The sequence below is a fragment of the Eretmochelys imbricata genome, chromosome 4 (genome assembly GCF_965152235.1).
Source record: "Eretmochelys imbricata isolate rEreImb1 chromosome 4, rEreImb1.hap1, whole genome shotgun sequence".
Taxonomy (NCBI): domain Eukaryota; kingdom Metazoa; phylum Chordata; order Testudines; family Cheloniidae; genus Eretmochelys; species Eretmochelys imbricata.
Window position 1 is genome coordinate 74,999,264 of NC_135575.1, and position 26,893 is coordinate 75,026,156.

Genomic DNA, 26,893 nt, shown 5'->3' on the forward strand with positions numbered 1-26,893 from the left:
TGACAAATTAGGCATATTTCCCCCTATTTTTAGTGACAGGAGTGCTGACTTTTTTTACATCTGAGGTGCCCCATTTATTGCTCAGTGAAGAATTTAAATACTCTCTCATGCCTGCCTCTGAAAGTGAAATTTATGTAATATTGCCGCATATAAATGAAGCCATCCTACCTCAGTGTTTTATTGCCATGGCAAGCTTGCTTGAACTGATTCTGCTGGCAATAAATGGCCTGAATGTGTTGTCTCTGGGAGATATAAAGGCCTTTCATTTCATTTTGTTTTCTATTTTGCGCATCACATTGGAATTTCTTTAGAGAATTTCTCCCAAAATTATGGTGTTGCCTTGACACTGAAGGATGTGTGTGTGTGTTTGGAGATGCAGCTTACTGGCTTCTCAATGTACATGGATAATGCAGAGGGCATGTGTATACAGGAGACTTTCTTGGAAGATGATATCTACAGCAATAGAATAGTCTTATCAGGCTGGTGATAAAAATTAAATTGAGATGTGTGTGGTAAAAATCAGATTCCCCCTCCCCCATCCCACCCCCCACCCTTTCACTATGAAGGGAAACTCAAACTGGAATTCTGTGGTAAAGGGGCAGTTTATTTTGATATTATGGATAAATGTGATGTTCAAAGCCAAAGCTCATAGAAATTAGTAACAGAAAATAGTAACGGATCTACTAGATGAGATCTTGCTAGGACAGGGTTATTTCCTACAGCATATTCTCAAATGCTTGTACTATCTAGTTTTCAATGATCCTTAGCCAAAGGGGCTTTCACAGTTTTGCCTTTCTTCTGGGCACTGACCTTCATGACCACTAGGTTGTGAGGTGTTTTATGTGGGGGCAACTCTTGAAAACAAACTGCAAAGTGCTGCTCTTGCAAAAACAGCAGCATGATTTTTTCCAAGGGTCTTGCCAACACTCTGAGAAGTGCATTGGTTGCTTATATGTCGGGGACTGACCATCAAGATTTTATATTTAGCATTTATATAACCTTAGAAAATATTGGGGCAGTGGCCCAGAGGGGCCATCTGTTGTGTTAGGTCTCATTATGTGTCTGAGATTGGCAGGACTGGAATCGAGTGTCCTGAGACATACATTTGAAATGGAAGTGTAGTATGGAAGCACTTACATATTGATTTAACTTGAGGAGTGTTGTTATCTGTGAACCCGATTTTTTTTATTTTGAGAAATCTTCCTTCTCTAAACCATATTATAGTAGATTGTTGAAACTGGGTTCTGCGGGCAGCTTTTGTAGTAAAGAGATTATGGATTATGTACCAAATCTTTCATCTTTGTAAAATCTCAAAATTAGACATGTATTAGATGTAGTTATTGATACTCTCTTCTTCTGTATCAATGTTTAGGATTAGAATGTTGCTTATATGGATTTAATTTCCTAATTTGCTCAGGGGTTACTCAGTCTAGACACTTTACATGTCTTTAGTAATCACTAATTTTCTTGAATTTTTGAAAGAGCTCTGGTGTTTTGATGGCATCAGTCAAACTGATCTCTTTAAAAATGAGTATTCTCTGACATCCAGTACTTTTACTTTCTGAGTAAGTAGGATGACTCTGTAGGTACAAATCTAAGTAAAGCTATACTTAGAATACTATGTAAATAGTACACATTTGTATAGTCAACTCTTTTGTGCTCCTGGTGCCATACTATAAACCTAATAAAACGACTAGGTCACAGGACAAAAATAGCTTTATCCTTTTGAATAAGCCCAACTTAGGAAGACTGGATCCTGACATTCAAAGATGTGCTGAGTTATTTAACACAGTGTTTCCCAAAGTGTGGGATATGCTCCCTGGTAGACATGAAGGGCTAGTTAGGAGGATGGCCCATCGAGATCTCTCCAGTCTCAGCTTTCACTTTAAGTCTCTGGCTGTTATGTTTGTGCAAAAAACCTTTCAAAATATGAAGAGCACAACTGACGCAGAGATGCTTGAATGAGTTTGCAGGGAGCCTAAAACCATAGCTCTGGGATTTCATTTCAATGGTTGCTAACTCAGATGTCAATGAAGATACTATAAACCCCAACATTTTCACTGCTTAGCAAATGCGGTAAGAAAGGAGAAATACCTTAGGGCTGGTCTACACTGGGAACTTACATTGGCAGGGGTGAGGATTGAGAGACATAGCAGTGCCAACCTAACCCTGGTGTAGACAGTGCTAGATTGTCAGAAGAATTCTTCTGTTGACCTAGGCCTGGTCTACACTAAAAAAATTAGGTCAGTGTAATTATGTTGCTCGCGGGTGTGAAAACTCTATACCCCCGAGTAGCATAGTTAAGCCAACCCAAGTCCCCATGTAGACAGCACCTAAGTCAACAGAAGAATTCTTCCATTGACCTAGCTACTGCCTCTGGGAGGTGGATTGCCTATGCTGGTGGGAGAACCCCACCTGTCAGTGTAAACTACACTGAAGCATCAGCATTTCCCAAAGTGTTTGAGTTTGGTTTTGTTGGGGTGTTGTGTTTTTTTGGAGGATGTGGGGGGATGGAAGGTGGATAAATTCCGATGTTAGGCCACTGACAATGCATGGCAGCATTGCAGAGAGCATGTGATTTGGCTTCATTTTCCTGAAGAGAGGCGCAACTCTTAAAAGCTTGGGAAACCCTGGTTTACCAAAACATGGGGAATAGAATGAAGTCCTTTTGTACTGGGTGTCCATTTGTACTTAACCAAGGCAAGAAACAATTTCAGGGTTAATCAAAAGAAGAAGTGTTGTTTAAACTCAGAGGAATTAAAGCAGGATCCTGCAGAGGACAAGGAAGAATGCCTTTTTCTTCCGCTCTTATTCCAAATCCCAACTGCCCTTTCTATCTTTTCCTTTCTTCCCTGTGATGGTAAGACTCGTGAATGATTTATTTGCTTGCGCTGCTTGCTAGTGCAGTTGTGCCAATTAAATTCATTCTACATTGTCCTCAAATAGAAATTGTTAGTCCACCTAACAGCTGTTCTGTTTATCTTATTGTTACGATGAAGTGAGCTGTAGCTCACGAAAGCTTATGCTCAAATAAATGTGTTAGTCTCTAAGGTGCCACAAGTACTCCTTTTCTTTTTGCGAATACAGACTAGCACGGCTGCTACTCTGAAACCTGTCATCTTTAATGTTATCCTCATCATGTGTCTACTTCATCCTGTCTGAAATGTAGGTTGTGGGCACCCTGAGGCCAGGGCTGTCATCTTACTACTTGTCTGTACAGTACCTAACAATGGGACCCAGATCCTAGACTGGGGTTCCTTTGTTTTCATACAAAAAAATCACAGTAAGTTTAACTAGATTTCTAGGTGGAGGTGGGGGGTGAAGTGATCGTTGAGTTGTGGTAAATTTTCAGAATTTCACAGAAGCACTGTACCAACTAACTTTGGCTTGATTTACCATGGAAATTTGCAATTCTCAACAGCATTAAAGCTGTTTAATTTCTTAATGCTATAGGGTGATTAAAACTACTACAAAGAGAAAACTGGCTCAGAACCCTTTAAAAATTCTCTTATGCTGCTGTAAGGCACATCTGTGCCTTTGTTCTTAGGTATTGTTACCTTTTCCTGTATTCTTATGCTCAAAGAATAACTATGAAGAGAGCTCCTAAAAGCCAAGGAAGGAGTGGGGTAAATATACACTTTAAAGGGTCTTACAAGGGGAAACAAAATGTTTCAAGGATAACTTTGAATTTAGGAGTCATGATGCTGAATCCAGGTGGTTTGCTGACAAATCATAAGCGTGTACTTCTTGAGCAGGTAAAGAGAGTATTGCCAGGGGTGTGATTAGTGTCAGCTGGTGCCCAAGATAAGTGCTAGGGATGTAGGTAGTAATCTACACACATCCCTGCTTCTATGAATGGAGGCTGATCATACTTTCAAAGTGAAAAATTGGGACAGTCTGCAAAGTCAGGGGGAAGGAGGCAGCTTCTTTCCACCTCTTTCAGAATTTCAAAAACTGGGACACTTTACAGTCAAGGAGAAAGCAGTATGTATCCTTCTTCCATCCTTTTTATTATCCTCTCCTAGCACCAGTCTCTCTCCCTCCAATCTAGATCTTATCCCACCATCTCCTCCTCCCCCAACACACACACACACACACACACACACACACACACACACACACACACACAGTTTGCCCACATCGTCATTCACTATTTGACTGTTACCTCCTGCACTCAACCCATTCTCTTGCTAGTTCAGTACTGCTCCAACTCAAACTCCATCTGCTCAGAAACACCTACAAGCCAATTCCTCTCCTTTTCCTATCTAACCTCTTCATAGCTCAGAACTACCCCCTCAACCTGAATGGTCTCAAGCTTAGAAAACACTCATCCCAACTCATACCCCTCCAGGTTAGACATCTCATCCCCAGAGTCAATTCTTCTTTTCTTACACTGAGGCTCAGAAGTCCCCAGCTCCAGCCTGTGGGTCTGCAAAGGCAGAAACAGAGGCAGCAGAGAGCATGTGGAGACAGCTGTTTACTCTGCTTAAGTGGGGCTAGTGCCACACACCTGAATTTCCTGCTCTCTCTCTCATCTCTCTGATGCTTGTGCTGTAGGGTAGGAAGGACTCTGGTGTCGTCAGGTGTAGTGCAGCCTCCACAGTCCACCAAGAGTCTCCTAGTGGTACAAGGTGGTACTGCATATTTGCCACACTGAATTGTGACAATACTGGTGGGGCTTAGTGCCTAAAAGCCAGGAATGATGTTTATATCCAGCCGAAGCTCAGTGGAAAGGATATGCTTTTGCTGTTAATGCTTCTGCTATCGCTGTATCTGTGCTACAAAATACACTTGTTGAAGAACAAGATGGACATCTGACTGCTGTATGGTTACAAAACCGAGATAGTAGTGCTGTTAAATGCTAAGAGCATTCTCCACCATAAAAATTGGTAAAATAAAAAGATCAGGACTTGTTGTAGCCAGTATTCCAATGTTAATTCAGCTGCCCTAGTTACCAAGAAACAGAGGTTCAAAGGAAAAAGACCCCTGAAAAAAATCATTTTTCAGAAGTCCCTGTTTTTTTCCCCGTAGAGCATAAGGAATAAAGAAAAAATGCTCTTTTTATACCACATCTGGTAAAGCACTATTCTTCAGATTAAAATCCTACATGCCCAAAGCAAACTGTAAAGGCTATATCATAAACCCCCAAAAGTGGTTTAGAATGGAAATATCCATATATCCGTTGTTATAGAAGCCTGGTGAGGGATTGCTTAAAGGAGATATGTACTGGAGAATGTGGTTCTGCAAATTTTATTCCCTTGCTAATGGAACTTAAAGAAGAACTGTGCATCTAAGTGCCCCATTGTACATGCAATTACCCAGCCTGTATATGGCCAGTGTAGGCTTCTTCAAACAATAGGAAGCATCCTTAGATTGAGATCACTGCTGAATAATAGGCCTTTTTCATAGAATATCAGGGTTGGAAGGGACCTCAGGAGGTCATCTAGTCCAACCCCCTGCTCAAAGCAGGACTAATCCGCAATTTCTGCCCCAGATACCTAAATGGTCCCCTCAAGGATTCAACTCACAACCCTGGGTTTAGCAGGCCAATGCTCAAACCACTGAGCTATCCCCCTCCCACCACCTTGATACCTGCATAAGACCAAAACAAAGAAATCTTGGTTGATGGCAAATTTCCTACTATCTATAATAATATAGGGCCTGATCCAAAGTCCATGGAGACTATTGGGAACAACAGCATTCCAAAATAATTCCAAATTCCGCAGCATAACAAAGACAAACAATCAGAATCTTATAGAGTCATTTTTGATGTGCATTAGCTTGTATCCACTAGCATCAGTAAATGCAGCCAGAGCTGTCCCTTGGATAGGGCAAATTGGCCGGTGTGGGTGGCCGGCACAGTTGGTCCTGGAAGATGAATCTGTCACTTCCGCAACTACCCTGTTGTTGGCAGTTAGCGGGAGACAGCACCCGGCTCGGCCACCCGCGTTTCGGTGCAGCAAGTCCCCCGACCTGACCGGAGCCCTGAGCCGCCGTGGCGCTATGGCCAACGATAGCCCCAGGGTAGGCACCGGCAACTGCCAGCAGCAGCAGGTGGCCCAGCACCATGCTGGATCCGTCCCACCGGCCCAGCTGCTGATGCAGAGTGGAGCCCTCAAGTCAGCGGAGGCTGATTTGTCCCGGGCCTCTCATCCTCCCTAGAGACGGCCCTGAATGCAACATGTCAAAAGTGCTAAGTATTGGAGACCAAGCTTTTCCCTCCTCCTTTCCCTGCCAAATAGTTACTGAATTTATTCAGAGCAGGAATGAACATGACAAACTGAAGTGTTTCATCATAGGCAGTGGATTATTTTCCCGATTGTAGTATTTTCAGTAATTTATTTACGGTGAGGCAAAACTGTAGGAGGTGTTTTCACTTCTATTGTTTATTTCTAATTAGAAGAAAATATATTCCAAATGTGCTGTTATGTGATGCATACACAGTCAGGCTAAACAGACAGAATAGTACAGAATATATCAATTGTTGTACTTCTACAGCTTAATTTTATTTGCAAGGCAGCCATCCATTTGCTTCAAGCTCCTAGCCAGTTACCACTTGCTAGTTTATTTGCCCTCCTCATAAAAAATAATTTAGTCGTGCTGATTTAACACTTAATTTTTAAAAATTGCTTTCCATGCATCTTCTTACATAATTAATAAAAGTAGAAAGCCTGCTTGGAAAGGGCATTGTTTGAAAACCATATGTCAGGATGATCATCTGGCCTTGGGCTGCAGGAACTAGAGAATGGGTGAACATTCTGCAGTTGTTTTGGCTGTGATTATATGGTGCATGGCAACTTGCCAGTAGCAGTTAAGTAGCAGTAAAAGGTCTAGAATGTCAGTGGTTTCCTCTGTGTATTAGCACAAAGATCATTTGCAATTTAAGAACCATCTCAGAAAGGGTTTACAGCAGATACTGAAGGATTTGAAATTACAAGAAATAAAAGGGCGCTGAATGCTTATAGTGGTATCTGCACATGCCCATTCTTAGTTTGGCCCTCCATGGCTGACACCTCTACCCTTTTCCCCTTCTTTCCAGAACACTTGAAAGAGAAGTTGGAGGAGTACATGGCCCGCTTTGCCAAAGTGAGGATTGTGCGCACCAAGAAACGAGAAGGGCTGATTCGGACCAGATTGCTGGGAGCCTCAATGGCTAAAGGAGAAGTCTTGACGTTCCTGGACTCCCATTGTGAAGTCAACGTGAATTGGCTACCTCCATTGCTTAGTAAGTGCTTGAACATTAATTGGCCATTAATGTCAGAACACATGGTATAGTTCCAAGAATTAAACTTGTGCCCCAAAATAAGCAGATCCTTGCACTATATAAAAAGGTTAGTACTGTACTGCAGGTGGCCTGTGACAATTCTGATATCCCACACACAGCATGAGATTTCTAGACCTTCATATACAGTACACCACTGATTTTTGCTGCAATAATTGGACAGATATATATACTGGTTACCTGGAAAAAGTCCGTATAAGAAAGAGCTTGTTTGTTTGACAAAACACAGGAATCTGAGCTTCTTTATTCCAGAGATGACTAGTATAACTTCTGCAATATAGTTCTGCTCTCCCATAGCTTAATTTCTTTTTTAAAAAAGAGACCTCTAAATCTAGTACTAGGTAAGGAATGTACTGTAAACCTAAGAGCATTAAGTAATGTTTGGTATGCACTATTGTACTCCTTAGTCTTCCACGGTCCACTAAATCAGCTTTTGTTGTAAATATATCCCAGATTTTGGAGTTAAACCCAATAACTGCATTCACAATAGGAAGCTCAGAAAGGATGATTTGCTATTTGCTGGATTCTAGCTGGAACCAGCGAAGCTCCATTAGTCAAAGCATGGGAAGAAACAGTTGTAAGTAGTCTAGGATTTAAGTCAGGAAATAATGCTCCCTTCCCTACACACCTGACTACTCACCCCTACAGAGAGAGATGAGTGCTTCCTTACTTGAGTACAGACAAGAAACTTTTTTTCTTTTTTTCAGTAAAAGCATCTCTCATAAGGATGGCAGTTTAGCCTTTCCTCAGTGAATGGTATTATGTCTTGAGTTTTGCTGCTGGAACTGGTTTTGTGGCAAAACATGCTGATTAAACATATTCAAGCAGCAAAATGCCTAGTTCTGTTTCTGAACCATGCAACATAACCCAGAAGGCCAATAAACAGTCTCCCTAAATATCCCTGTCAGATCAGTACCAACATAATTCACAAAATTTAAGCCCATATACTTTCTGACTAGAGTTACAGGGGCACCATTTAGGGAAGGCAGGAGGAGACCCCGAGTTGGGTTTTTTACCATATTTGGGTGAAGTTCTCAGCAGGGGGAAGATGCAGCCCCTTCTCCTCCCGTTGCCATCTGCAGCCATAGCATTGCCCCTTGCCCCTGACATGGAACTGCTGCTGGCAAAGCTGCTCGGGACTGGGAGCCTGAATCCCAATCTCCTGCGCAGAGCCAACAGGGCCTCATGTTGGGGTGTCCCCCTCCCTACTACCCATTGTGTAGCCAAGCAAGCAAAGCATGCCCCTCATCACAGCTCCTGCCTTGCGGAGCTGCCACCACTGTGCCAACTAGGGACTGAGCGCACAGCCAGCCCCAGAACAGCATGCCCCCCTCGGACACAGCCCCTCTCCGTACCCGAGCTACACCCCTCCCAGCCCCTAGCTATCCCCTGCCTGCACCCTGAGCTAGCCTCTCTGCACACAGCCCCTAGCTATCCCCTGCCTGCACCCTGTGCGGTTTTCAAACTTTTTGAGTTGAGACACACACACCCTTTGAGTTATAATTTTTGATTGCATCCCCCCTATTATTTGAAAAAAAGCCTGACAGCTTTCAGGTGCCTACATAACCTTTAGAATCACGGTTAAAGTTGCCCCTTACCTACCGAAATCTGAAATAGTACCCCTGTTAGGGTACCCAAATTATGTATCCAGTCTATTCCCTAGTTATCACTTTTCCTTATTTTCAGCATCAGCATTAACCTTTTATTAAGAAGCGCACCATCTTCATGTAAAATTCAAGCTGCTGGTCGTGTGAAGGAGCACAGAAACCAGTAGGCTTCCACAAGCTACACAATCAGGTCACTGCTGAAACCACTGGATGAGCTCACCTTATCTAGCACAGATGGAAGTCTTCTGCCTGCTGTTGAGATTTAAGGGTTAACTGGATGTTGCTCAGTGCATCCCTCAACTAGTGCAAAAATCTTTATGCTTCTGACCTACTGAGGCCTAAGGCTAGGACGTCCAGGTGTCTGGTTTTTGACCAGAAAGTCAGGTTGAAAAGGGGACCTGATGGTGCAGATCAGACCGGACACCCAAAGTCCAGTTACTGAGGGGGGGGAGGCACCAAGTCATCACCTGCACCAGCCGCTACTCAGCCAGGGCTGCCTCCTACCTGATCGGGTGGCTGCAGATCCCAGCTCCAGCTCCACGCAGGGAAAGCAGGAGAGGGGAAAAGCAGTGAGCAATGGGGAAAGAGGAGTGAATGGGGCGGGGCCTTAGGGGAAGGGGCAGGGCAGGGGTGAGGCCTAGGGGAAGGGGTGGGGAAGGGACGGGGCTTTGGAGAGATGGGGAAGGGAAGGAGAGGTTGCAGAATTACTGCTGGTGTGTCTGGTTTTTAAATATTACAAAGGATAGGATTGCCAACTTTCTATTTGCAGAAACCAAGGATAGAGTTGCCAACTTTCCATTTGCAGAAAACCAAACACCCTTGCCCCACCCCGCCCCACCCCTTCTCTGAAGGCCCCGCTCGCTCACTCCATCCCCCTCCCTCCGTCACTCACTTTCCCCCACACTTGCTCATTTTCACCAGCTGGGGGTGCAGGCTCTGAGGTGGAGCTGGATATGAGGGGGTTGGGGTGCAGGAGAGGGCTCTGGGCTGGGGCCAAGGGGTTCGGAATGTGGCAGGGGTTGGGGTGTGGGCTCTGGAGTGAGGCTAGAAATCAGGGATTCAGGGTTCAGGAAGGGCTCCGGGCTGAGGCACGGGGGTTGGGGTGTGGGAGGGGGTGAAGGCTCTGGGCTGGGGGTGCGGGCTCTGGGGCGGGGCCAGAGATGAGGTGTTTGGGGTGTAGGAGGGGGCTTCGGATTGGGACAGGTGTGTGGGGAGGGGGTGGGCTCTGGGCAGCGCTTACCTCAGGCGGCTCCCAGGAAGCTGCCGACATCTCCCTCTGTGTCCTAGGTGCAGGGGCTGCCCCCGCAGCTCCCATTGGCCACAGTTCCCAGCCAATGGGAGCTGCGGAGCCAGTACTGGAGCAGGGGAGCAGCACATGGAGCTTTCATGGCCACCCCTAAGCCTACAAGCCAGAGGAAGATGCCAGCAGCTTTCTGGGAGTCACTCAGGCAACCTGTCTGCCCCACTGCATGCGGCCAACTAAACTTCCAATGGCCTGGTCAGCAGAGCCAACTGGGTCCCTTTTCAACCGGGCATTTCAGTCAAAAAACGGATGCCTGGCAACCCTACCAAGAATCACCCATTAGACCTGGAACTTGAAAAAGAAAATAAAGCAAAGCAAACGTAAGATGAACAAAAAAAGAAAAGTTTCAAGGGCAGCCTGCACTATGTCTTCCTAAAGGGAGGAATAAACCATTTCAGGACCAGTCTTACTCCCTTTAAAGTAAATGAAAAGTTTCTAGTTGCTTAAATGGGAGCAGCATCTGGCCCTCTATTGACAGTGGTTCTAAATACCTATTTGTACATTTTTAACCGAAGGATGCACCTCGTAGCTCTTTTAACGCCTCCTGCATTTTTTGAATGATACTAGATGAAACTCTAGTGAAGCAGATGGCACATTTGGCACTTACTGCTCTGATGCTGCATCCACAGGGTGAGCTAGGCTGCCCTTATTATGTCTGAATGGATCTGCAGAGCATGTTGAAAAGTCCTGACAGTGAGACAAACTCAACTGTGTTCTAGTGTGAAGGTTTTCTGTGTTTATCAGCCTGCCCTGCCCCTATTTCTGAACAGTGCCTCTGGTTGAGACCTCACAAATACTAGGGCTGAGAAAAGAATAATCACTTAGGGTTTTATAACATGAGAAAGTTGCAACATTTTAAGTCAAATTGTGTTTTAACTGGTGCAAGCCCATGTATGGAAACTTTTAATACAAAATAAGAGTGGCTTATTTGGGGTTAGCTTAAACTGATTCCTAATTGATCTACACTAATCAGAAATAAGCCACCCTTATACTGAAATGAGTGTCCACACAAGGTTTGTTTGCTGTGGTTTAACCAGATCGGTTCAAAGTCACTCCTTTAGTTAACGCAGTGTAGTTGTAGCCATGTCGGTCCCAGAACATTAGAGAGACAAAGACCCGCCTTGTACCTTTAGTTAAAGCAGTGCAGTGTTCTCATATAGACCAGGACTTCTCTCTCACCACAAGAGCAGTATAGCAACAGTGAAATGTTCTGATTACTGGCACATACGCTTTTTGGTTTGGGGGTTTTTTTTGGTGCATTTTTTTTAAATGCACAATTTAAAAATGAACAGATTTTGTTGAAACTTTCCAAAAGAAATGGTCTCTGGGCAAAAGCTGAGCACAGAAATTTTCAGACGAAAAGGAATTTTGAGAGAATTATGAGCAGTTGGAAAGGGAGTTACACTGGATTTCAACCATAGCTCAGCTGTCATTACAGTACCTCTTCAAGTGTGTGTGTGTGAGAGAGAGAGAGAGCAGTTACTCTCAGCCCTTCTGCAGAAGGCTGATCAATTTGAACGGTGGATCGGTATTTCCTCACACGCGCACACGTAATAATATGGTTCCATCAAGAGCCATATTGCCATGAAAGAGCCCTGTAAATGGGCTGGCGGGCTGCCTCCTGAGCATGCCCTTATGGCTTGAGATCACTCTTCAGCAGTCCTGCCTCAGTTTTCTCACGTCTCTTCAACTCAGGGCCCCTGAAACTACGAGACAAACTACGAGACAACACACCCCTCCTTGGAGCTGAGTTTATTAACATAACAAAATCAATCCCAAAACAAAAGTCCTCAAATCTTCAGCAACTCTTTCTCATTCACTCTGTCTTTCACACTGAGGTTTCCCCTCCCTGGAGTCTTTTTTCCTGAAGACTCAGGGTTTCCTGCTGGAGCTTACTCACTCCTAGCAGTCTCTATAATGTTTCTTTCCCTATTCTCTCCATCCCCCCCAATTCTCTGAAGTGTCCTGTTCCTCTTTATAGGAGAATCAGCTCCTCCTTATCCAACTGGTTCTACTAATTAAACTGTACACCTCATCCCAGGTGTGGTAGGCAGGGCTACTTGTATGGGGCAGACCACTAAGCTTTAGAGGGGCAGGCTACCTCACTACAGTGCTCTTGAGGGAGGAATGGGTTCCATAGATCAGTGCCACACTTGCCAGTATTGCAGGTTTGAAGGAAGATGATGCCAAGGTGAGTGAGCACCACTCTAACCCAGTTCTCTCTATGCCTATCTGTGCCCTTTTCTGATGCAGAGGGTTCCAATCCTGCCATCTGCTCTCAGGGAGAGGCTTCTGCAGGTTCCTGGAAGGGATAGGCTTATGCTAGTAAGCCACCTCTCTACCTGCCCAGTGCCCCCAAACCCATATGCTTTAGCTTCCCTCCATCTGTGAAACTAGAGGAGAGCATCAGAGCCAAAGTGTCATAATCCCATGTTGACTGTTGCCAGGACTGCCATTGAAAAAAGATGGTATTAAAACTGACATGGTGGTGGTAATTAAGTATAATACTACCTGGCGCACTAGTCCATGTTGTTACTTTTAGTAATTATATCCTAATAATAGGAAACCTCATTACAGCTTTTTAGAGGAGGCCTGCAGATTTTTGTGAGATAATTAACGTGTTTTTACTGTGTTTCACCATTAGAGGGGTAAGTCTGAAAAGACGACACAACTTCCCGACATAACCATTTCACGCTACTGGACATCTCAGAGCTGCCCCTTTTCCAAACCTCAAATGAGGAAAGGTGGGAAGTTGAGTCTCACACTGACACTTCTCAAAAGAGAGAGGGAGAGAAAAGAATACACTGGAGCCTTCTTCACTCCTCATAGAAACGAGCAATACTTTTTTGCATGTTGTTGCTTCTGGCTTTGGAGTCCACCTTTAATTTTCAGTGTTTGAATTAGAAACTGGTGCACACTAAAATGCCACAACAGCAGATGCAGAATTACTGCGAGGTCCTGTATTCATACATTGAAACACAAATAAATGGGAAAGCATTTCCTCTTCAAGTTCCCGCTGTACAGACCTCACACTAAACAAGTAGTGTTTTTATATTTTACTTACTGGCTAGTTCCTTTGTTGACAGATTGGGGACAGCCCAGAGTAGCAAATGACAGAGATATAGATGACTGGACTTCTCTGGGTCTCACTGGGATGTGACTAGCTTTAAAGAATTATAATTGCTTCTAATCAATGCCCAACTGCATTAAGTCCACTTTAGATAAAGGTCTGATGCAGATTTGAAAAGTGAAATGATTTGGGGGCCGTAGGGAACTAAGCAGGCAATCTTCAAACTTCAAAAAACCTGGGGGATTTGTAATATGATAGATGGCTTGACTAGACATGCCATTTCCTATTTTCTGCTTTCATCTTTCAGACCAGATTGCACTAAACCACAAAACCATTGTGTGTCCCATGATTGATGTCATTGACCACAATCACTTTGGCTATGAGGCACAGGCGGGGGATGCCATGCGAGGAGCCTTCGACTGGGAAATGTACTACAAAAGAATACCGATTCCTCCAGAGCTCCAGAGGTCTGATCCCAGTGACCCCTTTGAGTAAGTAGCAGTAAAGGGAAGAGTTCGAGCAAAAGGCAGAGAGAGCAAATAAGGTAACTGTGATAACAGAAACACCAAGCCCAGGGCTTTCTAGACCAATTAGCCCTAATTAAAGGTAATAAAAGCAAAAAGCCACAAACGGCAGAACAGTGAGAAAAGGTCAGTGTAACAAGTTATGAAATAGCAGAGGGTGTGCTTGGATGCACAGAGTTTCCTTGCCTCTGGCATGTGTCAACAGGATGCCGGGGAGGAGGGCAGGGAAGAGGCCTTTGTGCGTAAGAGAGAGACCAAGACAGAAACACATACTTGTAGTTAGTGGGAAAGAAGAGTTGGGAGAGGACAAGAAATAAATGTGACTATAGTTATTGTCTTCTTATTCCTCAGAATATTTCCTGAACATACTTTAGTTTGATTCTTTTGCTGAAGATTAATGCAATAGCTGCACCAATAGCTGAGTCCACATTCTGCTAGAAAAGGCTCTGTTTATGATGGATGGTATTGCTACTGTCTATGTATTGCTATAATTTAAACACAGTCCTATCAAAGCAGAACAATATCAAGCTGATTTGTAAATAATATCTGATAAGACCATGTCAGATCCTGGTATTGTATGGATCAGATAATTCATAGTAATGACCTACTAGTCTCCACAAAGCTGGATCTATTTTTATTTTATTTTATTCTTGTCATGTAAGGACAACATAGGATTTATCCTCATCAGCAGAGAGAGAAACCTGGCTTAGTTCATTAAACTTTCAGAATCAGTCATGCAGCTCACAACCCAGCAGGGCTGGCAATGAGATTTGCTCTGATGCTCTCATTGTCCATTACTGAAACTCAGCATTGTATCTAGACCTGCCATTCAGATTTGCACAGTCTAAAAACATCAAAAAAACTTTCTCTGGTCTCAAAGCCCAGCACTACCTAAAACATTGGGTCTGATTTGTGCAGAATGCAGCACCGTTTCCGTGGATTTGACAGGTTCTGTCCCAGGGGGAAAAGATGCTGATTCCTTGGGCTTATCTTCACTGCAAAGTTAAGTTGTGTTATAACTAGATTGCTCCAGTTATCTTGACCCTGTCTGCACACAAAGTCCCCTCACTCATGTGCAACGGTGTCAGAGCAACCACAATTTATTAGCTGCTAACATGACTACTCTGTAATGTGGATGCAGGCTAGCGCTGCAACACAATGCTCAAGAGCCACTAGTCCTCCAATGCCTTCCCACTGGGAAATGTACTACAAAATGTACTCCCGATGCCTTCTATGTCCCTTGGACAGTCATCTTTGCTTGCCATCTACCTATTCCCTGCTTCCAGACCAGAAGTCACCTAGCACTTCGAATAGTCTAGTCCAGATTTCGAGCCCCACCTTTACACATGGCTTCCACCACCAACAATTGCAGTCCTCCAGCTCTTGTTCAGAGCTATTTTTTGTAACACTTGCATTTTTCTAATGTTTTGCAGTACTCAACTCTCAGAGGAGAGAAAAAAAAAGAATTAAAAGGGAGACATTAAATCAGTATGTTCTATTCAAAACAAAGAAATAATTAATGCATCTCCAGGCAGCCCTAGCTTTTATACTAGCAAGTCAAAGGCAGGTTTTCACTGTTTTCCTGCAGTCAATAAAATGGCAAAAATAAGCACTACAATATGGCATAGCAGATATTATCCTTAGAGTAATGGCACCTATAAGTCCCTATATAAACTTTTGAATTTTTTTGGATTCCAAAGGGATGGGTTAGAATAAAGTTCTCCATGGTTAAATATACCATTTAAACAATATGCAGACTGCTTCTGCAAAAGTTAATGTGTTTTTTAAAAGTTTATATCCAAAACAATGGTAAAATCTGGTAACTGAAGAAAGATGAGAAATGGTGTGTGCATTTAAGACAAAAACAAAGTGCATTGGGTGAAAAACAACTCTTGTGTTTATTCACTATCTTTAAAAATATTATCTTTGTATAATGTCTTTTATAAAGAGGCATCATAAACAAGGACAGTCTACATGGTATATGTAGTCTAGTAATGTCAAAACAACCTGTAACACAGACACAAGACAAGTAAAATACAATATCATACATATACAGGCAGCTTCTTTAGATGCTGTAATCTATAAAGCTGCCAGAGCCTTTCCCCACTGCCAGAGCCTTTTACTGTGGTGAGGGAAAGGCTCTGTCTGTGGGGAGACAGCAGAACACTATACTGTTAAAAATAGCAGTGTAGACATGGGAAGCACATCTTGTAGACAGCCTCTGTGGGGTACATATCCTAGGGTTCAGGTGTATCTTTACTTGCCTAAGCAGTGCCTCACCATCTACATTGCTATTTATACCTGTGCTGTGTGTACTCTATACAGTATCCAAGTGTAGACATGATGGTTGGCGGGGGATGGGGGTTTTTTTGCCAATATTGTTATATTGGTACAAGCCCAAGTATGGACACAGTTATATGGGTACAAAGTGTCTTATAACAGTACAGCTTATTTTCCTTCCCATATGGAAATAGCTATCCCAGTATAAACATCTTTAAATCAATACAACTGTGTCCACACTAGGGGACTGTCATAAATATAAAGGGAAGGGTAAACCCCTTTAAAATCCCTCCTGGCCAGAGGAAAAATCCTCTCACCTGTAAAGAGTTAAGAAGCTAAAGGTAACTTCGCTGGCACCTGACCAAAATGACCAATGAGGAGACAAGATACTTTCAAAAGCTGGGAGGAGGGAGAGAAACAAGGGGTCTGTGTGTCTGTCGGTATGCTGCTTTGCCGGGGATAGACCAGGAATGGAGTCTTAGAACTTTTAGTAAGTAATCTAGCTAGGTATGTGTTAGATTATGATTTCTTTAAATGGCTGAGAAAAGAATTGTGCTGAATAGAATGACTATTTCTGTCTGTGTGTCTTTTTTGTAACTTAAGGTTTTGCCTAGAGGGATTCTCTATGTTTTGAATCTAATTACCCTGTAAGGTACCTACCATTCTGATTTTTCAGGGGTGATTCCTTTACTCCTATTTACTTCTATTTCTATTAAAAGTCTTCTTGTAAGAAAACTGAATGCTTTTTCATTGTTCTCAGATCCAAGGGTTTGGGTCCGTGGTTACCTATGCAAATTGGTGAGGATTTTTACCAAACCTTTCCCAGGAAGTGGGGTGCAAGGGTTGGGAGGATTTTGGGGGGAAAGACGTGTCCAAACTACGTTTCTCAGTAAACCCAGTTAGAGTTTGGTGGTGGCAGTGGTTATTCCAAGGACAAAGGATAAAATTAATTTGAACCTTGGGGAAGTTTTAACCTAAGCTGGTAAAAGTAAGCTTAGGAGGTTTTCATGCAGGTCCCCACATCTGTACCCTAGAGTTCAGAGTTGGGGAGGAACCTTGACAGGGACTATGCTGTACCAGTATAGTTAAAGCGGTTCAAATTTCCAGTGCAAACAAGGTTTTACACCTTATGTAGTTATAGAGCTCTGTGCAAAGTTTGCACAAAATGTTACTCAGTCAGAATGGTAGCATCTGACACTGACTGCCTTCATTCATCACAGATGTAAATTACTACACCAGGTGCAAGGAAGGATTTAATCAGGCCTGTAGTACTTGGCACCTCTGAGGTGATTTGAGTTCTCTTGGTTGCAGCAGACAATATCAGGTTTGATCCAGTGTTTACCAAAGGCAATGGGAGTCTTTCTGTTAACTTCCCAGGGACCACTACTTTACATCACAAACTGGGAGGCAGAATACAAGGTAGCCATAGGGCTGCCACCTCTGAGGTACAAAAGAGGGGCCATTCTGAGCTAGAAGAGGGGAGTACAGAAGTGGGCAGCAGTGTGGGAGACAGGAGGTGGCTCCAGGAGGCGGAGCCGGGCCCCTGCTGAGCAGAAGCAGTCACCCCATGGTGAGGAACAGGGCACAGTGAAGCTGCTGACATGAGCTCTTTTTGCTCTCTTCATCAGCTTATTGGTCAGGTAGGAAGCAGTGGCTGCTTAAAGGCTCCTGACGGAAAGCCATGGAGCAGCAAGGACGGAGGGTGAGCAGCATCACCACACAGGAGGAAAAGGAAGAAGAGATCCCACTAGCAGCTGCTCGAGAGGTGACTCTGCTAACAAAAACCAGGACTTCTAATGTCCTGGAAAGGCTTCTATATTTCTTGGAACAGCTATCTCAAAAAAGGGGCAATCTTGGGAAAACCTGTTCCCTCTAAGCTGTGCGCGTGTGCACTCGCACACAGATCCTAAACCCCGTGCACATGGCAAAACACCGCATGCACAAAAATTTGCACAGAAGTACAAAAATTTGCACAGAAGAAATTTTTTGCACACACAGCCTGTCAAAAATTAGAGGGAACATTCGTGGCAACCCTAGGCATTTTGTGCTAGGTCAGTTCTTCCATTCAGAAGTACTTTCTTTCCAAGAACAAAATGGACCAAAGCATTGCTAAAAAGCAGCGTGGTTTTGCTTTGACTAGCGATTATTATTTTGTCATTCAAAGCCAGTACTGCTTTTCTTTATGCAGAAAAAATACAGCTTCTACTCCACTTATTTTCACAGGCTGAAAAATATCTGATGCTTTTAATACATAGCATATGACAAACAAGGTAAACATTACAAGCCTAGACCATCCGAAAGTTAATTGACCTAGACAGTTTTTGCAGCAGTAAAGTTGAACCATTTCGCTTTAGGTATGTGTGTACTGACATTAAAGGCAGATTCAACCAACAACACACTACTATTCTGTAAGCAGTAGGGATTTTATTTTTATTTTGTTTTTTGTTAGGCTAAATATTTTGCCATTGGTATTCTAATAGCTGTACTTCTTGCCAACCGTTTCCGATCTGGGCAGATTCTTAATGAACTGAGAAATTGCCAACTTTTAAAATAAGATACCAGTAGTTAATAGCTATGTGATTCAAAAATGGTGGTGGTGGTTTTTTCTTTTTTGTTTTGGTTTGTTTTTTCTCCCCTATTGAAGATGCTGGCACAGTGTGTGTTTTAGCATGGAAGGTCACCTCAGCCTAAGATGTGCTGCACATCAGAAAGCAGACCACAATACTGAAGACTAAAGCACAGCTTCTATATTATTTGAACAAGAGACTTGCGTTCTGTCTGCACACAATCAAAATATTGCTGCAGTGGACACAAGCAGAGAAAATTGTGTGAGTAGCCCCTAACAATCGGAACTGTTGTCGGGTAGGCTTTTGCTGTGACGGTATTTGGCAGCTTGCTGAACTCCATAGCCAGCTGAGCTGGTAACTTTGGAATCAAAATACTTTTGTTTTTGTTTTTACTGTCGTCCAGTTTGGCAGTTGATTACGTATGGCAGTTGCATCTTCTTACCGGACACTGTATTTCTGTATAAAATTCACTTGACTGGGAAGAATCTGGACTGTTTTAGCCATTTGAAACAAAAGTGTGGGTATGTCTTACTGTACATACATCCGCATTGTCATTCAAGCTGCATCTTCCTTCCTAATTAGAGCAGAACTGGGAGCATAGCTGCAGTGCATCTATCAGCTTTTCAGTCAGGCACCCCCACTTTCATTCCTTTGTAACTTGCTCATCACAAATTGGTTTTCGACTAAAACTTGCATAAAGGTTATGACTTTGGAAATGTGTGAGTGACCCAGCAGCCCATCCCACAAACTATGTTGATTTTATGATGCCAGTGCATGTACCCTGAATGTGCAGCCCATTGAAGGCAATGGCAAAACTTCCATGGATTTCACTGGACCAGGATTTATCCCTACAAGCTAAATTCTTCCATCGAAGCTCCAGTATACATCCCCAGAAAGCAGTTTGTCCAATGAAATTTAAAATCTCATCTGTAACTGTCAAGGTTCCTTCCCCATTCTGAACTCTAGGGTACAGATGTGAGGACCTGCATGAAAGACCCCCTAAACTTATTCTTACCAGGTTAGGTTAAACACTGCCACCACCAAAGTGTTACACAAAGAACAGGGGAAGTGCCCACTTGGAAACGCCTCCTCCCCAAAATATCCCCCCAAGCCCTACACCCCCTTTCCTGGGGAAGGCTTGATAAAAATCCTCACCAATTTGCATAGGTGAACACAGACCCAAACCCTTGGATCTTAAGAACAATGAAAAGTGATCAGGTTCTTAGAAGAAGAATTTTAATTGAAGAAAAAGTAAAAGAATCACCTCTGTAAAATCAGGATGGTAAATACCTTATAGGACAATCATATTCAAAACATAGAGAATCCCTCAAGGCAAAATCTTAAGTTTTAAAAAGATACAAAAACAGGAATATACATTCCATTCAGCACAACATATTTTATCAGCCATTTAAACAAAACAGAATCTAACGCATATCTAACTAGATTGCTTACTGACTTTTTACAGGAGTTCTGACCTGCATTCCTGCTCTGGTCCCTGCAAAAGCATCACACAGACAGAGAGAACCCTTTGTTTCCCCCCCCCTTCAGCTTTGAAAGTATCTTGTCTCCTCATTGGTCATTTTGGTCAGGTGCCAGTGAGGCTATCTTAGCTTCTTAACCCTTTTCAGGTGAAAGGGTTTTTCCTCTGGCCAGGAGGGATTTAAAGGTGTTTACCCTTCCCTTTATATTTATGACAGTAACATATATATGGTGATCCTTAGGGATCATGCAGGCTTCCCAGCTCTTCTGTGCTAAGTTAAATGGGTCTGCTAAATATAATAGTGGTTTGATACACAAGAGTGCTGGGAAGAGACTGCTCTTTATTCCCTGGCACCCATCAGATGATATTGATTAGTGTTACAAAATGTTCATACCCCTGGCATGTGGCAGGCATTAGTAATTATCGATACCAGTGGCTACTGTTACAATTCATTTTTATCAGATCCAAATAAATTACAATATCAATTCAAAACAACCACTTAGCAATCACAAACTAATAAAACCAATGCATTAAACATACAGAGATATATAGGAGGAAGGATAGGGTACTGTTCAGAGCAGGTACTCTTTGTTATATATTTGTACAGCACCTAGCACAATGGAGCCCTCAGCCATGATTGAGGTGGGGAAGGGGGTGCTACTAGAAGCTATTGGAATACAAATAAATTATAATAATAATAATAATATGTTATTGGAATGACCTGACAGCTGAGAGGATTATTCTGCTCCTTAATGGACATCTGTCAATAGCTATGATCTCTGAACTGCTGACTTCCACCTGTGAAACTCCATGTCTATATGGCCCTAGAACTACGTATTGCCTTCAGCGTAGTTCTTTCTGAAGTGCCCTGATCAGCTGCTGAAGTAGATCTGCCACCTTCAAACCTGTTGTTTGCTCCTGGAATTTTTTACTAGACAGGATGAGAGTGTGTTGTTTTTCAGATCATAAGAGAGAGAGAATGGTTCAGTGGTTAGGGCATTAGCTTATGACTTGGGAGATCTGGGTGTGAGTCCTTACTCCACTGCAGACTTCCTTGGGCAGGTCATTTAGCCTCTCTTTGCCTCAGTTCCCCATCTGTAAAATAGGCGTATTAAGACTTCCATACCTCACAGGCGTGTTATGAGGCTAAATACATTAAAGATTGTGAGACACTCAAATACTATTGGGGCAGTGAGGCATCAATATAGAGAGAGAATTTCAGTTGCATTCTGGATCTTCACAAGGAAAGGAAACCAGTAGCTTCCTTGAATTTGTATTGATGTCTTTGGTTCCTCTTCTGGGACAGACCTTCAGGTTGGTTATGACATATGAATTTGGAGTGGATGGCGTAGCTGATTGCCAGTCACCTTCTCTTTGAATTGCATCTAGAATTACTCTTGCAAACTATTGTAAGGTTTGTGTCTTGTCTGAACTTGACACATTTTTATTTTAGAAATGGAGTCATATTTACTTCTCGACCCTTTTCTTGCAGCTCCTTGCTTTCACTATTTATACGTTCTCTTGAAAGCATGTCAGCTCACAGAAACTCCTTACTAGGCCTGTATTTCACATTTGACAAATGCTTTTTGCAATTTTATGATCATTTTCTGAAGTTTAGGTAGTGCTTTTGGACAATGATTTCTGTAATATGGCTTCCGCTGCTTTATAGTCTGTGTCTTCTATGACTGATCTCTGCCCATAAACGTATTCATAAAGCCTCTCACAACCAGGAACAGTTGCCAGTATTTCTTTTTCTATCTGAGCATAGTTCGGTTGTGTTTTAGTCCATGCTGGGTATTCACAGGATATACAGCATAAAGACAGCCTCCAGACCATGTGAGTTTGCATAGACTAAGGGCCAGATTTTCTGGTTTAGTTAAGCTGTGGTTGGAAGAAGATCAAAGACAGTCAACAATAACTTTGATACCTTTTTGTGTTCTCCTAATCCTGTGGTACTATGAAGATCATAAGATTTTTGTAATGAAAAATAGAAAAACTGACACACCCACAGGCAAAAACTGCCACACCCATGACACACCCATATTCCCTCCCCCTGTTAATGTGGCTCTACCTCCTGTGGGAGTGAACAACAATGTTTCTGTATAACCCAATAAGTTTTCACCAAAAATAAGTGAATAAGAGACAGATGCGTGTGTTTAATTAACATTGTGTTAATCTGAGGTGTAAAGTTCATCAAGGCCAAACCTTCTGCTGATGTGACTTCACTGACTTTTCTAGAGTTACCCCAGCAAACAATTTTGATTGAGAAGTTAGATAAAAACATCAAATACTCTTGATGGAAGGTTGAAATGTAACACTACTTTATTTCTTAGAAGTCAGAATAACCCACAAGCCCCCCAAAACAGAAACAAACAAATCAGGCTGCTCCCTAAATCATAGAAGCACAACTCACCCCACCTTATGTGAGGCCAGCTGTGTGCTGATTGATTGCTGCTAGGCTCAGATCGCATGCTTCCCTACAGAGTCCCTTAGCCTATAAGCAGGACCAGGAAAAATCCCTGAAATTTTCAGAGAGCCTACCATTTTGACGCAGTTTTCAATACACCACCAATAAGCAGTTCAAATCCCTCCCAAAACAGTACTTATCAAACTGCTCACAATTACTTGATGGCCTGTCTCAGATGACTAGAGCTATGTAATCATTTTCTTTGGTTTCAATATGTGGGAGTTGACATTCTCCAAATATCACTTTCACTTTGGATTTTGGATTTTAACACAAAAACTGAAAGGATATCTCAAATGAAATCACCAATTTCTACAGTTGTCAACCTGCTGCCTCCCACAAGTATTGCATTAATTTACAAAGTACCACACTACACAGCTCCTCTTATACACAACAGCATATCTATAGAATGGGTTACTGAAACCAACATAAACACATTTAAATTGGAGAAGTCCAAAGGAAAATTCTTAAGGACCTTAATTTCCTTCTAAAAGAAAAAGAAAATCAGTAAGAGACCAGGTTACTTACTGCCTTAGGGTGAACCATTTGAATCAGTCAATATCCTATTGATTTAAATGACTTGGCTTTTAAAATTATAAAAAAAGAAAAATCCCATTGAAAAAATTCCAGTGAAGAAAATTAAGCTTACCATTAGTTTAAGAGAAAAGATGAGCTACTTTTTTTTTCCTTAATATACTTTTCAAGGGACACAAGAATTTTGGCCCAGATTTTGATGGTCTGCAAGTCCTGTGCTTCTAAGGGTCATAGGATAATGTCAGAATCCCATTGCAGATTTCTCACTTTTAGTGGTGTTTCTGTGTATGGGAGCCTGGGAGCAGTTTGTGCACCAAATTCCAGCTGTGCAGGTAAAATGCCATTCTTACAAAATTACAGATTTACAGATCTTCATTTCATTTGTGTTTGTACTGTAGAAGCTCCCAAAAGCAGAAGTGATGTAACCCAATGTCAGCCAGAACCCCCATTAAGGAATAGATAGCCTCCAAACCAGATTGTTTAGCAAGTTTATAGGTGCAAATTAATGTCAATATTGGCCAGAATGAACCTATATTCCTTAGAGTCTACACAACGTGTTGTCACTAGAGGTTGTTTATCAGTCTGTGCTTTGTAAATCTCCTAGCCTTCCATATTTCCTAAAAATCATCATTTCTTCTAATATCTACAAACATGATGTAGATCTAACCCATTCTCTGGCTATATTATCATTTTATTTCTACAATGCTGAACACTGAAATGATAACACATCTGATTTACATCTTGTTTACCTCAGTCATGTGCTGGAGGGGACAAGCAGGAGCCGCTTGCTAAAATTCCACTAACAAATTGAATACTCTGCGTCAAACAGCTCCAGTCCTGTAGTATTCTCTACCATAAGGCTCAAGCTCATTTGTGCAGGAAACGGAGCTTTCTTGGAAGCCAGTCCAAGACTGTGAAATGAACTCTTATAGGAATTGAAGACCATTATAAACCACACCATCTTCCCACTCCAACTACAAGGTATACTTCTTCAACCTTGCATTCTCCAATATAAAAACATATTTGGTTGAAATTAATTAAATTAAAATAATACCAAAAAGTCCAACACCAAAAATAAACAAAACAAAACCCTACACTGCGTATTGGGTTGCATTAGTAGGAGCGTTGCCAGCAGATCAAGGGAAGTGATTGTTCCCCTCTATTCGACACTGGTGAGGTCACATCTGGAGTATTGCATCCGGTTCCCCGCCCCCCACCCCCATTACAGAAAGGATGTGGACATATTGGACAGAGTCCAATGTAGGGCAACGAAAATGATTAGGGGACTGGGGTACATGACTTATGAGGAGAGGCTGAGGGAACTGGGCTTATTTTATCTGCAGAAGAGAAGACTGAGGGCGGCATTTGATAGCAGCCTTCAACTACCTGAAGGGGAGTTCCAAAGAGGATGGAGCTAGGCTGTTCTCAGTCATGGCAGATGACAGAACAAGGAGCAATGGTCTCAAGTTGCAGCGGGGGAGGTCTAGGTTGGATATTAGGAAAAACTATTTCACGAGGAGGGTGGTGAAGCACTGGAATGGGTTACCTAGGGAGGTGGTGGAATTTCCTTCCTTAATGATTTTTAAGGCCCAGCTTGACAAAGTCCTGGCTGGGATGATTTAGTTGGGATTGGACTAGATGACCTCCTGAGGTCTTTCCAACCCATATCTTCTATGATTCTATTACTGTACATACAATTTTCTTGGGAAAAGATAGAGAGACAGAATGAACCACATGTGACAGATGGTAGTCACATTGCTTAACACAATCCTGGAAGGCGCTCACATACTAAGGTGATGAGGGCAATATAAGAAAACATGAAATAATAGAATAGAAGAAAGTGTTGGCGTGAACTTACATGGAGTTCATTTCTATATACTACATATAGATGACTTCTTCCTGTATGCAGTGGTGTTCTAGCCGTGTTGGTTCCAGGATATTAGAAAGACATGGTAGGTAAGGTAATATCTTTTATTGAACCAACATCTGTTAGTGAGAGAGATGAGCTTACACTGTCTCTCACCTTGTCTCTCCTTCTGATGATTTATAAACAAATTTAGAGATGACCATGGCAGAAATGACTAGTAAGCATACTGTATTTCTGAACAACAAATATTTTACCTTTGGGGCATACAAATTCCTTCAAAAGTCAGGTATTTTTAAAATACTTCTCAAATCGTGTACGCAGAAATCAATGTATTACATGGTGATGGGGTACAATATAATTCCATAGGTGAGTAGATGGATTATGTAGATAGAGCCTGTCAGGTAGATAGCTAATGTGTATATAATATACACACATAGAGACAGAATATTATTCAGGGGGGAAAGTATAAACATTTCCAGAAAAGTACAGCTTAATACTGCCTTGTGGTATTGCCTGCTCTCTTACCTATGACTGAGATAAACCATGTGGTTATTTGTTTAAATGCATATTGTTGTTTCTTTTGTGCTTGGAACTTTATAGACAGATATGAACACAAGGTCCCTGTCCCAGTAGCTTACAGTCTAGTTACATAACCTATCAAACAAGATGAGAGAGTGGCAGGGGGACCAACTAATGCAATGTGATTGATGGGTGAGGTAAAATATTCACATTGTTAGTGCAATAGTGTTTTTCATTTGTGCATGTGTGCCTCCTGCAAAGAATGTTTTCAGTGGATTAAGGGGCTTGGGGGAGTGAGAGCTATACTTAGATTCCAATCCATAGTCCCTTATTATTTCACTCTACAAGCATGTGTATCCAGTGGCTACAGTAGATGGAAACGGGAAGGGAAAGCTCTCACCACATGAGTGAAGAAGGGGGAGCTGTAGGGAAGCACTCTTTATCCAACCAGGAGATCTCTCCATCTGCTTTTAGCATAAGCAGGAAAGCTGTGCCCACTTTGCTCTCCTTTACTTTAACCCCTGCAGCTATCCCCAGTACCAAGGTTTTATCTCAGGCTACAGAAAAGAAAGTTTATGAAAATCATTTGTTAAAAATATCTGGAGAATATTTGATATCAACGTGATAGGTGCCTTAGAAATAAAATGGACGGATAGACAAGATCACCTTCTGAGGTATCCCTAGACACTGTGTCTATAGTGCACACTAAACCCAGACTGTGACTCAGATTTGAGCCCAAGTCCCCCTTCCATTCACACACAAATTAGTCTGATTTAGATCAGCAAGCACCTCGGACCCTGCTAGGGGGTGAGTAAGAGCCCACATCCTGCTGTGACTCAGGTCCAAGTCCTGTCTTTTTGCAGTGTGAATACAGGTCAAGCCACTGATCGGAGTCAAAAGGTCTCCATAGCACAGTATGGCTGCATTAGCATGGCTGTGAGACCTAGGTCTACCAATTGTAAACCTAGTTTTACAATGCAGTGTGGACACTCAAGCACAGGTCTAGTGTGTAGTGTATACATCCCCGTGACAGGTGGGATTTTTGAGGCTATAGTTATAGTGGCTGTGAGATAATTGCACATTTCAGAGGCATTGTGATGCAAGAGTCAAAGACCAGGTGCCTCAAGCATCTGACAAAGTGGGTATTCACCCACGAAAGCTTATGCTCAAGTACATTTGTTAGTCTATAAGGTGCCACAGGACTCTTTGCTGCTTTTACAGATCCAGACTAACACTGCTACTCCTCTGATAATTATCAAGAAAGCTCCCAACATTCACTGCAGTGCATTATTTCATTTACAAAATGCTACCATTGTCTTTTTTGAGTGACAAAGAAGAGTAAGGCTAAACAGAGTTTGCCAGTAGCTGTTCCATAAATTGCAAGGCCTGTGATCTT

At 42.4% G+C, this 26,893-nt stretch overlaps 1 protein-coding gene across 1 annotated transcript in view; it reads left to right on the forward strand.

Moving 5' to 3' along the window:
- GALNTL6 (polypeptide N-acetylgalactosaminyltransferase like 6) overlaps positions 1–26,893 on the forward strand; it is a 906,144-nt gene that overhangs the window by 771,067 nt on the left and 108,184 nt on the right. Inside the window, exons 5-6 of the mRNA XM_077814511.1 lie at positions 7,040–7,225; positions 13,570–13,753. Coding sequence (XP_077670637.1) covers positions 7,040–7,225; positions 13,570–13,753 — 370 coding nt within the window. The remainder of the gene's footprint in view (positions 1–7,039; positions 7,226–13,569; positions 13,754–26,893) is intronic.